We start from the raw sequence: 15439 nt of genomic DNA, 5'->3' as shown, positions 1-15439 counted from the left end.
GAAGAAATTACATAATGGTGTAACCATCCTAAGCCCAGCCATTGCCCCTGATACTCATCACAATCACACAACTACAGCCCTCCATCTTCTGCCACAGTATTTTTACTGGGCCATCACCCAACACTCCAAGATCCCTCTTTGCCAACCAAGTAATCATCCACATCCTCCGCAACCTGGCCTCCTTCTCCTGATGCTCCCATCATTCAACACCTGTTCATGGCGGTTCACCTTCTTAAACCATTGCACACAGCCTCAAGTGTAAAGCAGATCCAAAGAAAAGAAGGAATGCTAGACCTAAATGACCCATTAGCTTCTGAAACCAAGTCAAGCACGACGTGGCTGTTCACCCAAAGGTGGGATACAATTAGGCCGCTTCCACTTCCACAGGGAAATGACCACAGGGAAGCTTAGATGCAATTCAGAGTGAGACCATCTCTGCAACTCATTTCTGAATCTGCAAAATCCAACCCGGCTCACCTTCCTTGGAACATGCATCTGCTTTGAGCCTGGGGAAACAGGCAGTTTGGAGAGTGCTGTCCTTAAGAATAATTACACTTCACTGGAGTGCAGGTCTTAAAAGCCTTTTGTGTTCAATGCGAATGCTTATCTGCAACCTAACGCTCAAGTATGTTCTTTATGGGTTTTGAAAGAGTGACAAGCCAGGTAGAACACATCTGTCTTAATTTTAACAGAAAATCATGCAAACTCTCCTTCTTTCTCTTCTTTTAAACCCAAATGAGAGATGTGATAGGAACAGTCCAGTGAGGTCTCAGGCAGTATCACAAAATCAAAATCCCTAGAGCCTGAATAAGTTAGTAATTTTAGAGTTTATATTTTGTCAAAGTAGAGACATACCGATGCAGACAGCCCACCTCTATCACTTACCACCTGCACAGCCTTGGCCCAGTCACTCAGCCACCCTGTACCTCAGTTTACTCATCTGTAAAGAGGAAGAGCTAATAGCCATAAAAGCTCTCAGCAGTATCTGACACGTAATAAATATTCAATTAACCGCAGTTTTTAGTTATGGCCATGAAAATAATGGGTAAACCTCAGGCTGTGACTACACACATCACACCCATTTGTACCAATGCAGACTGAAGATACGATGGCCTTTGCCCTTTTGGTGGGGAGGGGATAAAAGCTTTCCAACTTCAAATACAACTCTCCCCAATTCAGCCTTATGCAGAAGTCTCAAAACCAAACCCCTCCTCTGCAGCCTCCTAGAGGCAATCTTCAAAGAAGGTTGAATAGATAGCTGTCCCTTATTACCACCTTCAGATCTGGGCCACAGGAGCTAAGGACTCGGATCCCTCTGATCCTTGGGCTGGAAGCCAAGCCTTCTGAACTGCTGCCAGGCAGGCTTTTTCTTATGAGCCTGATCGTTCCTTAAAGTACTTTACTCCTGTGAAAATGCATCCTAGATTCCAGGTTTGTCCAAGATACCCTCCTCTCTGTGTCCCCCAAATATGCAAGCAGTGGTCCATCCTTTTGGAAAACCAAAAAGGAAGTGAACTGACATGTGTTTACACGTTTCACCTATTAGAAGTGGCAGCCATGGGAGTGCCCTATCGTTCTAAGCACTTCGAGTCCGTTCCAGCCCCGCCCCCACACCCCTGGCTGCATCTGACTGACTTCTGCTCTTAAGAGTCCCTAGTACTATCTGGTGTCTGATTTTGAATGCTGTTTACACTGTTAATGGCACAAGACTCAGGACTCACCTCCAAACCCTGGGCCCAGACATAAATCTCTCAATGCAGCGTGTCCCACCACTGCGATAACCTTCTCATGTCTCAAGACCTGGACGTGCCTTCTTGATTCTTCTCAAGAATCTCAGTGAATCTGAGCAGAGAGACTTGCCTGCCCTTCCCCTTCCCACAGAGAAACCTCCCTGAAGCACAGCACCAGACCATGTCACCTCAGACAGGACATCATGTAGGAAAAGATATGCTACTAACAGCAGAAGAATTTGTAATCCAAGCCAATCCTGTCTTTTTGTTTGTTTTTTAATGTGTCAAATATAAGAGTATTTATGAATCTCAGGCAACATTCTGAAGCAGCTGCTAAGAGGTCCTGAAATGAACTTCCAAGTCCTGGCCAACCCACTGTTCTTTACACTATTTATATTCCTAAAGCCATCAGCTATGTTTCATACGGCTGATCATGAGGCCCTGCTTAATGGACTACAGAATCCAATGATACTGATGAGCAGCAATCACTTGTTTTGATCTTTACCTGGCTTCACCTTGTGGTGGGAGAGGCCATGTGCCTTTTTAGGAGTCTGAGCCAAGATGGATGCAAGTCCTCACCACGGCCTCGCCTCTGACCGCATGGCGAGAGCTGCATCACTTTCCCCTTCACTTCACTCACCCTCTCACACCGATTACACCCAGCACATTTTAATCTTATCTTTCTCTCACATGTCCCATGTCCGTCTGTGGATGAGTCAGTGCGACTACTCCCCTGTCTGATGCTGGTCTGAAAACGAGGAACATTTCCCAAAGACCAAAACAAACCAGGGGAAATGATGAGAAAACAAAAAGAAGCCAAGCTAAACACAAATCCTTTGAACACAATATATGCATTAGGACAAATACTTGGCTTCCTCTGTGCGCCTGAGCAGGTTCTTCATTACCCAGCATGGAGGCCGATGCCCTTGCCCTGCACAGAAAGCTACAGAGCAACAAGTCTAGAATACTCAAGGGGCTAGGTCTCTGTTACATTTCAGCAGCTACCCCCACAATGCAGCTGTTCATCTTTGCCCACTCCTAGTCAGGATTTTGCAGCCAAGATGGCATGAGAATTTTTGTTTTTGACTCCCAGGCTGTCACCAGAGGAATTCCAGAATTAGCAAATGACTGAAAGCAGTGGTTCTCAAACTTCAACTTGCAGTAGAATTACCTGGAGGCCTTGTAACAGCACAGATTGCTGGGTCCAGAGCTTCTGATTCAGTATGTCTAGAGTGGGCCCAAGAATCTGCATTTCCAACAGATCCTTAGATGTTCCTAGGTGGTGCTGATATTGCTGATCTGGAGACCACACTTAGAGAACCATTAGCTTAACGCAACAAACTACAGTAGAACCTTCTAGTATGTCAGAGTAGATTGCACAAAGAAGGGATACTAATTTTATGTGTCTCAGTCTTCAAGTCTTATGCAATGACTTGAAATATCACCATCTCTTCTGTCAAATTCCTAAAAACTTCAAAATAAGTTAACTGGGGTCCAGTGGAGACTAGAAAAACAAGTGGGAGTTGGAAACTTAAAAAAAAAAACCACATTCATTTATAAGAAAGGAAGTACAGGAGGAGATCCTAGATAAATACAGTTTGTTAAGTAATGATGCCCTTGTCCTACAAGCCAACTGTTCTTTCTTTCTTTATTTATTTATTTTATTGATTGATTGATTTTAGAGAGGGGGAAGGAGAGGAGGAGGGAGACGGGGAGAGAGGGAGACGGGGGGGGGGAGTGGAGAGAGCAAAAGGGAGAGAGAGAAAGAGAGAAACATAGATTTGTTGTTCTACTTATTTATGCATTCATTGGTTGATTCTTCTATGTGCCCTAACCGGGGACTCTTTTAGAACCCAAATTGACTGTGCTTCTTTTTATATGGAGCTTCTAGGGAGCAAACTCCATCTTGTAATCTTCCCATGGAGGAGAGAGTGGAAATAGATCTAAAAGTTAATATAAAAATAATGGATAACTTCCACAGCCAAAATCTCTCATTTTTTTAAGACAATGGTTCTCAACCCTAACTGTACACTGTAATCACATGGGAACTTTAAAAATACTGATGTCCAGACCCCATACCTAGAGACTTTGCCCTAATTGATCTAGCATGGGACCCAGACAAGTGTGTTTTTTTAAAGCTCCCTGGGTATTTCTCAAATGCAGTGACTTTGAAAACCACCGACGTAGGAGAAAAGTCACCGAGAGATAATACGTGGATGGGAAAGAGAAGACGCCTCCTTTACTTAATGTCTAGGAAACATAAAAGGCAAGACAAAAGAATGGAAAGCAGCTGAGAATGACTAGGACAAGTGAAACTAAAACTCTTAAAAGAGTCTGAGATCAGTTTAAGGATCAATCGAACATCAGTTGTCTTGGGTTCAAACATCAGAAATGGCTAGGTGATCAAGGAAGTGCCCTCATTTGCCACAGGCCTGGAAACAGACCAAAGACCTATCAGGAAATCCTTTGAACAAGATGTACTTCTTTTTTTTTTTTCCAGAAGAGTTAATAACTAGGAACCTGAGGCAAACAGCTGTAACTTCTCACAAACAAATTTAAAGGTTCAACTTTGAAATCATGTATCAGAAAAAACAAAATTTATCCCTTAGCAAAATTAAATGTTTTTTTCTTTAAAGGGGAGGCAAGAGGGAAGAGTAAAGGAGTAATTCTCAAAGCACTTGGTAATTGAAACTATCCTCCCAGTAACCACACTGACAAATGAGTTTTCAAAGTTGTAAGATCATGTGATGCAGATGATAAAATCAAGATAGTGTTATTTTCTTCTCCTTCAGTAGCACAGATGCATGAAGTAACAAGCTGGGAAAAATGTTTGAAAGCTTTATGATCCTGTTTATGTCAGAATGAAGAACACAAAACAGATAGGGAATCTCAGGGCAGGTAACACAGACATCAGGTGAAATTATCTCTGCTCACATCAACAAGGTAAACACAGGAAGCCCAGGAGAAAAATCCAGAAGTATTTCCACTTCATTAATAGTTAAAAATAATTCATCAATTCAAAGTTTTTATTTAATGAGAAAATTAAACTGTGGATAAATCTGCATCTTAAAAATGAGAATTTTTTATAAAAATGAGAATGTTTTATAAAAATGATAATTTTTTATTAAAACATCATTTGTCAAGTAATTACTTTAAATTTGGTTTAGAAGACAGTAGTTTTCATGAACACAAGTTAGCTTTCCTAATTTAACACATGGTACTTCACTTATTCAGGATAACTGCCCACAAACTGACTCAAAGCATTCCCTGACTTTGTAAGACTAAATGATGCCTATGGCCAAATGCCAAATTTCACCTTAGCAACTGACATGAATGGAGAAAGTGGTGAAGCCTAAAGTATGGCCCAAATGACCTAGACTTTCAGCCTGAAATAAGGGTCTTTATGGCAAGGGAGGACACTAAATAGGACTGATTTAGATCATTCAGTTCAGCAGAGGACAGGCATCTATTCAAACAGAAGGCTGTAAACTTATCTTTATTGGACAGGGTTGGAGATAGAAGGCCTGATCTAGGCCACTAATTTCAAGAAAAGTATACGAGCTCACCTAGGAAGTTATCTATGAGGAGCTTAGGAGCCCGCGTGTACCAAAGCAAGCACACTCACACTGGTATCAGTGCAAAGGTAACTTTAAAATAATCAGGTTTACAACATTTTCATAGCCCATTCCAGGCTTTTCAGGGTTACACAAGCGACACAGCTAATCTAACCGAGCTTTATTCTTTTAAAGATTTTCAGAAGAATGCTTGGGCTCAGACTTCCCAGGCCATTATTTATCTGAATGCTAGGTACATTCATACATGGCAAATTAACCTGTTAATGAAACTACACACCCCTTTTCATTCTACCAACTGGAGGTGGGGTTGGGGATCAGGGAGGTACCCAATACAGACTAAGTTACAGGTTAGATTAACAAGTCCTTCGTTAGGAAAGGAATGCTGGTAGGAAGCCCCATGATGGCTCCCGCGTAAGGTAAAAACTCTGGAAGAGCTACAGCGATACTGAGTTTTAAACTAGGTAAATTTTTTTTAGGAATTTACCAACATGAAAAGTTCTAATGGAAAGATCTAGAGAAAGCACTGTACTTTATAAAACCATTAGAGTATTATAGTGAGTTTTTAAAAAAATGTTAAGTAAAATAAAAATGAAAAAAAAAAGAGATAAAGGAGAGGAAGGTGAGCAAGAGGCTTTAAACATAACTCGGCTGAACTTAATATGAAATATGAAACCAAGGCAGTTAACTAGATAATTTATGATGAAAGAAATATCATTTTTAAAATCAATTATTAGGACAATTTAGGAAAAAAATCTGTTGAGACTTGAATTATGTGAGTTAATGACTTAACTATCCACTTGATCTTTCTAATGTACTACCAATTTTCAAGAAGACATCTCACAAGTTACACCAGATATAATTTTATGCCGTCCTTAAACTTCAGGTTTACACCCAGATTTGTACCTTTAAGAGTCCACCGTGGCCTGGCCGCCTTCTGTTGCAATGCTTCTAGCTGCAGCACCTCCCCCACACCAAGGCTGTACTCAGTTATCAGGCAGAACGTTCTGCCTGCTGCACATTTATCGCAGGGTTTCAGTCTATCTTCTGGACACAATCCAGACACTACTCACCTATCTTTACTATGAAACTGAGAGTTCTGAAATTTTTTCCATCACATACATGATTAATATTCTGTTAGCCACATTTTATCTTAGGGCACATGGGTTCTGCGTTCCCGTGGCCAATTTAAACCATCGTTTTAGGTCCCACTCATATACATTTTTACCTTGAAGACAAAAGCAGTAAGCTCTTCAATAGAAATAAACACTTTGGCCTGGCCAGCAACTTACATTATGCAACATTTTCTGATTCTGTCTTGGCAGCCTGCCTTCAAATCCTAGTAACTGCCTTGCAAAGAATCAACCACCTCACAAAATATTTTTAATACCTTTAATTATGAGATCAGATCTGGCAGCCAAACTTCTGCCAGGAACTTCTTGTAAATTTTTATTCTCTTGGAATCCATTTTTCTTGGTGGTGGTATCTTCATTCATTTACACACCTGAAGATTATAGAAGCAGAGATACCCTGTCCTCCCAAGGCAGAATTTCTCAGAGAAAATAGTCTAACCCAAAGGATTTCTACACAGATGCATCAGTCTATTATTTCTAAGTAGTACCCTTTGTCTTTGACCCATAGGAAACCATGGTCACACAAGTCAGTGACCAGACAGAAATGAATCCCCAAACCAACAGGTTTCTAAAAGAATTCTAAAGCCACTCCTTTTGCTCCCCCACTAAAAGCCCAGCACTGACTCAATTTTTAAGTCATTAGTTCATGCAAAAATAAGGGAAAGAGCCTAAACCATGGGTCCAAGTCCACTTCCCCACCAACGCAGAGAGGTGCCAGTTACCCTTAATCAGCCACACTTGGCAGATAAGTATTCAAGACAGTATTCCAAAGGATCAACATGAGGATTAGTGGTAATGTATGTAAAGAACATGGCACATAGCAGCAACTTTTAAATGGCAGCTATTTTCAAAAGATACAAAATTCCAGTTACAACATAAACAAGTCATGGGGATATCATGTACAGCATGGTGACTATAATAGTAATACTGTATTTACATATTTTGAAAGTTGCTATGAGAGTAAATCTTGAAAGTTCTCATCACACACACACAAATCTATAACTGTGTGGTGATGGATGTTAACCAGGAGCTGAGGGGATTCTAGAGAGATTCTGGATTAGCCTTACTACCACTATCAATAATAATGGACCTGATGGGGCTCCATCTCCTCAAGCCTTGACAAGAACAGGAAAGAGAGGATTCTTTTTAACACCATCCTTCCGCTGAGGACCCTCCACTCTTCTCTTTCCTAGAAGACTGACTGTTGTAGGACAAAGCTGTCACCCAGACCACACGGCCTTACTATAAATCTCAAAGCCCATACTCCACAAGGAAGCCACACCACCAACTTCCCAAACTAGGCCAAGAAGAAGAAATTCAACAAGGGCAATGGAGAGAGAGCCTAGGAGAAACTGTAGTAGAAATGGGAAGAAGGGCCAAGTCCTAACTAGGAAATCGAAGAGAATCAAGAATCACATCATTCCCTTTCAGTATGGGGTCCCAGAACAAGGCTACCCTTGTGGGTTGAGGACATGGTGATCCAAAAGCAGCTCCAAGGATCAGAAACACTTGTTTGGTAGACACATTTCACGCTCTCAGGGCTCTTATACTGCACTCGGGAATACACAGGAGCCAAAGGACAATGACAAAAGAAACAGACAGGAGTCAGGGATGGGCTGGGGAGGGGGGCGTGGATAGGAGTAGGCTTTTTCACCAAGGTGCCTGAGGTGCTGATGGGGAATGCAAAAAGAGAAACACAGCTCCTCTGAGTGAGCCAGTCTAGATGAGGGGGAGGGGAGCCGAGGAGGGAAAATGAAGTAATAGTTTGCAGAAACGAAGGCACTGACACCAACAGCTGTGAAACCACAATGGTTAGCAGCAGACATTACAGGAGAGTGGTGCTCTGGGCTTACGAGGACACACTTTGCTCTGTTTCCTCACCCATAAAATAAAGCAGTTAGATGATCTCTAAGGCCTCCTTTAGTTCTGAATTTGGGGCAAGAAGTAATGCAGATGACTCGTCTGTACCAAGGCTCCACATCCACTCCAGAGGAAGCTAGTCCTAAACCAGGCCCCATGAAACTGAACTGGGGGTCCCAGATCAGTCCAGGGCCCTGGGTTTCCAGGGGAAAGCCCCAGCTTCTCCCCAACAGGCCCAAACTACAGCAACCATGTTACAATGGCCTTACAGCTCCAAAGCAAGCTGAAAATAATCTGCAGAGAATTAAAGACCAGCTCCAAGCCAGAGCTCAACACCAACTTTGCCATTTGCGGAGCTGAAACACTAGGGAAAGCAGAAGTACACATGCGAAAAAAGGCAAAGAGGATGGACAATAATGACAAGTTCACAGAGCACAGATTTGCATGTTTATTTTCTGTCTTCCCCCAATAGAATGTGAACTCCTGTGAACTGGAACCTTATTTGTCTTGTGCTACTACTAGAGATCCCTGGCGCCAGCAGAATGCCCTGCACATAGTATGCCTTTCATAAATATTTGTTGAATGAATGAAATGGCATGTGATTGCAAATGGGTAAAAAGGGTTTTCTCTTTCCAGTTTTTTACTCACTTACTGGACCCCAGCTGTAATGTCCACTGATACCTATCTGAATGTATGTCATCCCAAGTTCCTTCTTAAAGCAGCAAAAAGCCAAAGTGGATCTTTAGGACCCCTCAATTTGTGAAACAAGAAAAGGTGAGGAGAAAAACAAGAAGTTAAAAATAGGATCCAGTCTGCTCCTTACAGGCAAAATGGAGTGGGTATGAAAACAAAATAAATTCCATACTCTCTCCCACCCCAGGAATCTGGAATCTGATGCATCAGCAATGGGTAAGTGGGATATCTCGACAGAAGGCAGGGGCCTGAACAGTCTTATCTTTGCATTTTTAAACCAAGATCTTTGGGTAAAGTCTGCTACACTTTTCCAGAACAAGTAAATGATCTTTTAGTGAGACAAGGCCTCTTCATTAATTTCCCAAATAAAAATATCTTGCAGATTTTAAGAAAGAATCACAAGTAGAGTATTAAGAAGTTTAACTACAAGATGTTCTTGTATGGTGTCATTCTCTTAAAATAGAATTCTCCTAAAATCTCCTAAAAATAAGTCTGCATAGTTTCATTTCATTTGCTAAGAAGGAGAGAAACATATCAAAACAAACACGAAGCTTCTTTATTAAAGAAAGAGTCTCTGCTACATGGGGCTCAAAGATCAAAAGTCTAAAAGGGCCAATTTCTTCACTTCATAGGTCGATGACACAGCTTTGAAAAGAGGAAAAACAGTCCCCCTAGTGTACCGCTGCTGTAGGAAGAGGAAGTATGTTAGCTGAGAATCACTGACAACGACAGTACTGCCAAAGGAAATTACAAAATAGCATTTTGGCAACATGGGCCAAGCAGAAGACAGATTCCTCACACACGACCATAACTGGTCCTTTGGTGAGTTACTCCAAAGGTGACTGACGTCAAAATTATGAGCCAATATGGAATTATTATGACTTTGTCATTTTGAAATTTTAAATATATGTATTTTTTTTAATGCAAAAGTTGCAGTTAAAATAACATTTTAATATAGTATGTTGAAAAGGAAATGGAATGCATTCATCTAAAAAACTACAACAGTGGGCACATAAACAACCTCTTTACCTGGCAGGTCAGCCCTCCTCTTGGGGAGATGCTCTAGGAGTCCATGTTCTCATATGAAGGAAGACTTGGTCTCTTGAAGAATTACCCTCTGTAGCAGCAGCAGAAGTCATCATAGAGTATCCTACATTTGTGAAATTGTGGGAACCACCACAGAAACTCATGAGTGCTTAATGTCTCTGTGCCCTGACCCATGGGAAATGCAGGTGTATGAGTGTGTGCAGAAAAATAAGCGATAAAAAGGCCTTACTGTAAACTCTGGAGTCCTACAGGTATGCCCAAGATAAGAGGAACTAAGAAAACTCACCAATTTAATTATGGGTACAGTGCAAGTAAGCTTAATGTGAATTGAAGGAAATGTAACCTTTTCCCCTCCTAACCACATCTGATTATTCATTTCTACTTTAGTGCCTAAGGTAAGGGAACCTGTAAGATAGCCATCACCTTTCTCCCCGGTACAGTATGCATCTGACAAACCTAAGTTAACCAGGAACTTCCTCTTTTTGTTAAAATGCTAACTTTTTCCGCCACCTTTATCACCATAGTTCCCAAATACACATATTGATAGGCAATGGACAGCTATACATACAAACGTGATACACTCACTCGGCCTCCATCAATATTCATCTATCTTTCTGATGCTGAAATAATAACCAAGATGTTTTTAGATTGAGAGGCAAACATGTTTTTCAGGAAAGCAACTGCTACTTATGTTAAGGCTACTCATTACTTAGTAAATAACCTTTTTAAAAAAATCAGTTTAAAGACGAAAACGGTGTGATTGGGAACAAAGACCTCTAGAACTGCAGCTACTAATTACTAGCTGTGTGATCTTAGAAAAGTCATTAACGTGAAGAATCAGAGTCTTCACCTATATAAAATAAGGGGTGTGATCTATCAGCAAATCTCATCCTGGCTGTACACTAGCATCACCTAAGAAACTAAAAAGCTCTCTCTCTCCCCAAACAACAAACACTAATCCACAGATCAGCACAATTAAATCAGATTCTCTGGGTATTGGTATTTTTTAAAGGTTCCCAGGTGGTTCTAACATGCAACCAGGGCTTTCAACACTGGTCTCGATTCTAATCTCCAAGGCCTCTTTTCTAATTGTTTGATTCTATGATCTTAGGATAATAATTCTGGTTATAGGCTTTCATAATGCAATGGTCCAAAAAGCCACAAAAGTAAGGTCTAGACCTGCATTCTGTGCCTACGTGCACAGATGACTAAGAGACATAAACCTGAATTCTAGAAAATTTTCAGAGGTTAAATGCCCAAATGCATAACTCAGAATGAAAGCAATGTGGTTTAAATGCACATGCATGCTTCCAAAATGACTAATCATAATAGGAATCAACTCCTGAAACCTGGACACACGACCATGGGTCACAGTTAGCTCCTGACCCCTCTCCCTTTTCCTCTTCTTCTGCCTCCACTAAACCACAAGCACAAAAAGGGTTGGTTATTAGTCATAATCAGAATATGAAACCAGCCCCAGTTTCAAAGGGCCTTCTCCATCATCAAAGGTTTGGAAGTTCTTGCATGGCTGCATCTTTTGAGAAAGGTCACCTTACGAAAACTCTTTAAATTATACGCCTATAGTCTTCAAGAATTAGTTGTCACATAATACTCAGAAGTGGAATTGGTGTAAAAATTCACAGTAAAAATCACTAAATGGGTGCCCTGTAAATCTATGAAGGCTTGAGTTTCAATGTACAATATTTCATAAAATTTTGGTTAAAGAAAAATAAGACAGCAGAGAAGGAAAAAAGAAACTGAGACCAAAAAGTGTGTAGAATATAAAACCACAAAGTTTATGACTAGGCCCAAAATCTCTATTGCAAATCCTGCAAGTTACATGAAAAGAGAATTAGCCCAGTCTCAATTCATGGTTACTTTGGATAATATCACTTTCTCACACAAATCTTTAAAAAATCAAATGCTATTAAACTAGTATTACTTTGACTATAAGCACAACAGCAAGAAATGTTATTTGTAGAAATTAAATTACTTTTGTAATCTTAAATATCATAGAAAAGATGAAAGCCCTTCCTACATTAACTTTTTCAACTAAGTTCAAAGTTGCTAACTTTCATTTGACAGGGTCTGTGCACCAAATTCAAAACATGCAGGACTAAATTTCAAGTGTGAGAAATTTGAAAAATATTCTAAACCTCCAAATCTATCTTCTTAGATCCTGTAAACTCACCCCTTTCTGACACTGTACACTGAGATTAACTCTTGCTATCCATTGGAAACTCAGTTTTAGAAGGTATCACTTTATCACTGCTTTGAAACAGAACTCAGCCTTTCTGTAAAGAATCCTCATATCACACAACTGTCATTTCTTTGCAAAGAATAAAGTTAAATCAAATGTAACATTCATAATGCCTGCAGTTGTTAAAGGAAATGAAACAGATTTGTGGAATACTAGCAAAGCACACATCTTGCTTTTAAAGTTTGTCTAATCTAACCAAGGTTGAAATCTAAACACGGTCTCTCCAATTCTGCCCATAAATTTTTTTAAGGCACTTTGCAAGAGTTTTATTTTTAAACAAATTAAGTCAATACACTGAATTCTTTAGCTTTTCATACAGTCTCCTCTCCAGTGCTTCAGTTCTCCACTAAAGCAAAACTTTTCTTATTTTATACACCTACTGGAACCCAGGAAGATACAGGGCTCCCCAAAAACAATAAAGGAAGAGATTGAAGGAGGAAGCAACTACCTCCTTAACTAAAAAAAAAAAAAAAAAGGCTAATTGCAAATAGAAGCAACGAATAAGCAATTTGTATCTCCAACTGCGCAGGGCTCTTTTTTGCCTGGTACCGACACATTCATATGTTGGGGGAAGGGGCCAGGAGGAGCAAAGCAGCTGGGTATCAGCAGGGGCACAAGAGCTAATCTCTTTGGATGCCCAACTGCAGGAAGTCATTACATCATAGGCCTTTCCACACCTTTCTCCCTACCACGTGTCCAGTGCCCCCAAGAGGCTGAAAAGGAACAGTAGAAAGCCTCTCTTCAGGTTCACTTATTGATAGAAACCATTACAGCCCAGCCTAGCCAAGCCCAGCCCCCCAAACTCCCTCCCAAACGCCTCCAGTTCTCCACATCTGCATCCCACCTCAAACAACGCCTTAGTCCAGGCCTCAGTCGGAGCAGCAGGTGCGGCCAGGCCGCGTAGAGGTGGCAGAGCTGGCGCGTTCCAGGTCCGAGAACATCTCAGAGGATACCGCAAGCAGATTTACTTAAGAAATATCTCTGAGAAATAATGGTGTCAATAGAGACAGCCAAGAAAAGGTTTGCAACCACTCCTTTTTCCAATATCTTTATGCCTGTGAGAGTTTACACCCACAAACTCGAAAGTTAGACTCAAGGGTCTCATCCAGCTAGTGACAACACATCATGCTCCTGGAAAACACAAAGCCAACTCCTGCTCCCTGCACCGAGACCCAAACACAATCCCACGTCCCCTCACTCCACCCACAGAGCCCTCGCCACGCTGCCACTAAGGTGAATTCTACTCCAAAGTTAGCCTCAGACCTACCGCTCAGCGACGTCCCTGGAATCCAGCAAATGCACTCGGGTCTCAGTTCATTCCTCCCCCGTCGCCCCCCCCCTGCCCCCCGCAGTCCCTAGTCCCCTCTGCGAACCTGGCCGCGCCCGAAACTTCCCAAGGAGCCCCCCACCCCCTTCACCTCTTCGCAGCCGTCCCCAGGTGCCAGGTAACTCTCTTCAGGGGTCACACACACACCCCAAACCCTAACAGCAAAAGCTCTCTGCCAACCCCTCTCGTCGGCGCCCGCAGGCGCGCTCCGACGAATCGAAGGCGCGTCTCACACTGCGCAGGAGGCCCGGCGGGTCCCCTTGCCCCCCGGAGGTGGGTACGCACCTTCCAGCCCGCAGAGCTGTTGCTGTCGCCCTTATCCTTGAAGTAGGGCACGCAGCGCACCATCCACTCGTAGATCTGGGACAGAGTGAGCCGTTTGTCGGGGGAACTCTCGATGGCTCGAGTGATCAGGTCTGCGTAGGACAGGTTCCCCCAGGCGTTGCGTCGCGATGAGCATTTCCTCGGCTGCCCGGAGCCCCCAGCCGCCCCTGGCTGTGGCGGTGGCAGTGGCTGCTGAAGCTGCAGTTGCGTCTGCGTTCCCCCGCTCAGCGCACCCGGCGCGGGGGCTGGCCCGGCCCCGGGGTCCTGCCCTCCAGAAGCCAGCAGCCGGGCCGAGTCCTCGAGGAGCATCCCGGCGCCCAGCGTGCTGCTCCCACCGCCGCCGATCGCCATGGCCGAGCCGGCCCTACCGCCGCCGTCCTCATCGTCTTCATCGTCCTCCTCCTCGGGGATCATGGAGTCAGCAGCCGCCTCCCCCGAGGGTTTGGCCGGGCTTCCCTGGAGCTCCGGCCTCTGCAGGGGCCACGTACAGGAGCGTGGCCGGCTCTGAGGCTCGAACTCCGGATCCAGCTCCACTTCCAGCGGAGAGAGCGGGGCCGGGGAGGCCGGCGCCTCTGCCATCTTCGCCGCCCGCCCGCGGCTCGGGCTCTCGCGCTCCCTTCTCTGCCTGGGCGGGGTGCACGGGGAGGGACGGGTACGCCGCGAAGGCTAGAGCTCCCGGACGCCGCCGCCGCTACAGCCGCCTCTGCGGCCGCCGCCTGGGGAAGCACGAGAGGAAAAGGGGAATTGGTTATCCCGAGCTGGAGCTCAGTCCTCTGCGAGTCCTCACCCGCCACCGCCGCCGCTTCCCCACCGCGCAGCGCCCGCCTCCCAGGAGCAGGCAGACCTGGAGACGTGCGTCCCGCGAACCTGGCGCAGCAGACACCGCCCCCTGGCCAGGCCGCTGGGGAGACGCGGGCGAATCCACGGGCTCCCACGGGGCAGCCCCCTCCCCCCGCCGCCGCCGCCAGATCCGCAGGTCTCTCCTGGGCTAGGTGGCTGGGCGGGGACGAATGGGGAGGGACGAAGGCGGGGGAGGGGCGCGGCCAGCGCCTTTAAAGCAGGCAGCGGCAGGAGCTGGCGCAGCCTAGCCGTGGTCAGAGCCCAAGCTCTGGCGGGCGTGCGTTTGTTTATGTTTCGCTCGGGCCCCTTCAAGTCCTCGCGGCGCCACCGTGAAAGTCTGTGGCGTCTTCGGCTGCTCTCCCCTTCCCCGTCCCTGCCGCCTCCACGGCCCACTGTCATCTCCCCTCCTAGCGGAGGGACCCGAGCCCAGGGACGGCGTGGGCAGCTCCCTTCTCCCCTCCTGGCCCGCGAGCTATCAGGGCGAACAGGAGTCCGAGCGCAGTCGGGCCCTTGTCACTTCCAGGAAAAAGAAATAAGGGAAAGGGACAAGCAGCTCAGAGAGTGTTCGCAAAGGGTCGAGCCCAGCAGAAACGGCTACTTTGGGGTTTTGTGTGGTTTATTTTCTCACGGACGTTATGCCCTCCACCCCTTTC

At 44.4% G+C, this 15439-nt stretch overlaps 1 protein-coding gene across 1 annotated transcript in view; it reads right to left on the bottom strand.

Annotated features, from left to right (window-relative positions):
• FOXO3 (forkhead box O3) overlaps positions 1-14847 on the bottom strand; it is a 110371-nt gene extending 95524 nt beyond the window's left edge. Inside the window, exon 1 of the mRNA XM_090279734.1 lies at positions 13908-14847. Coding sequence (XP_090135860.1) covers positions 13908-14525 — 618 coding nt within the window. The 5' untranslated portion in view covers positions 14526-14847. The remainder of the gene's footprint in view (positions 1-13907) is intronic.
• Positions 14848-15439: the final 592 nt, after the last annotated feature.

This window comes from Furipterus horrens, unplaced genomic scaffold (genome assembly GCF_987537825.1).
Source record: "Furipterus horrens unplaced genomic scaffold, mFurHor1.1.pri manual_scaffold_6, whole genome shotgun sequence".
Taxonomy (NCBI): Eukaryota; Metazoa; Chordata; class Mammalia; order Chiroptera; family Furipteridae; genus Furipterus; species Furipterus horrens.
Note: the sequence above shows the minus strand (reverse complement) of the source record. Positions and strands in the feature narration are given on the sequence as shown.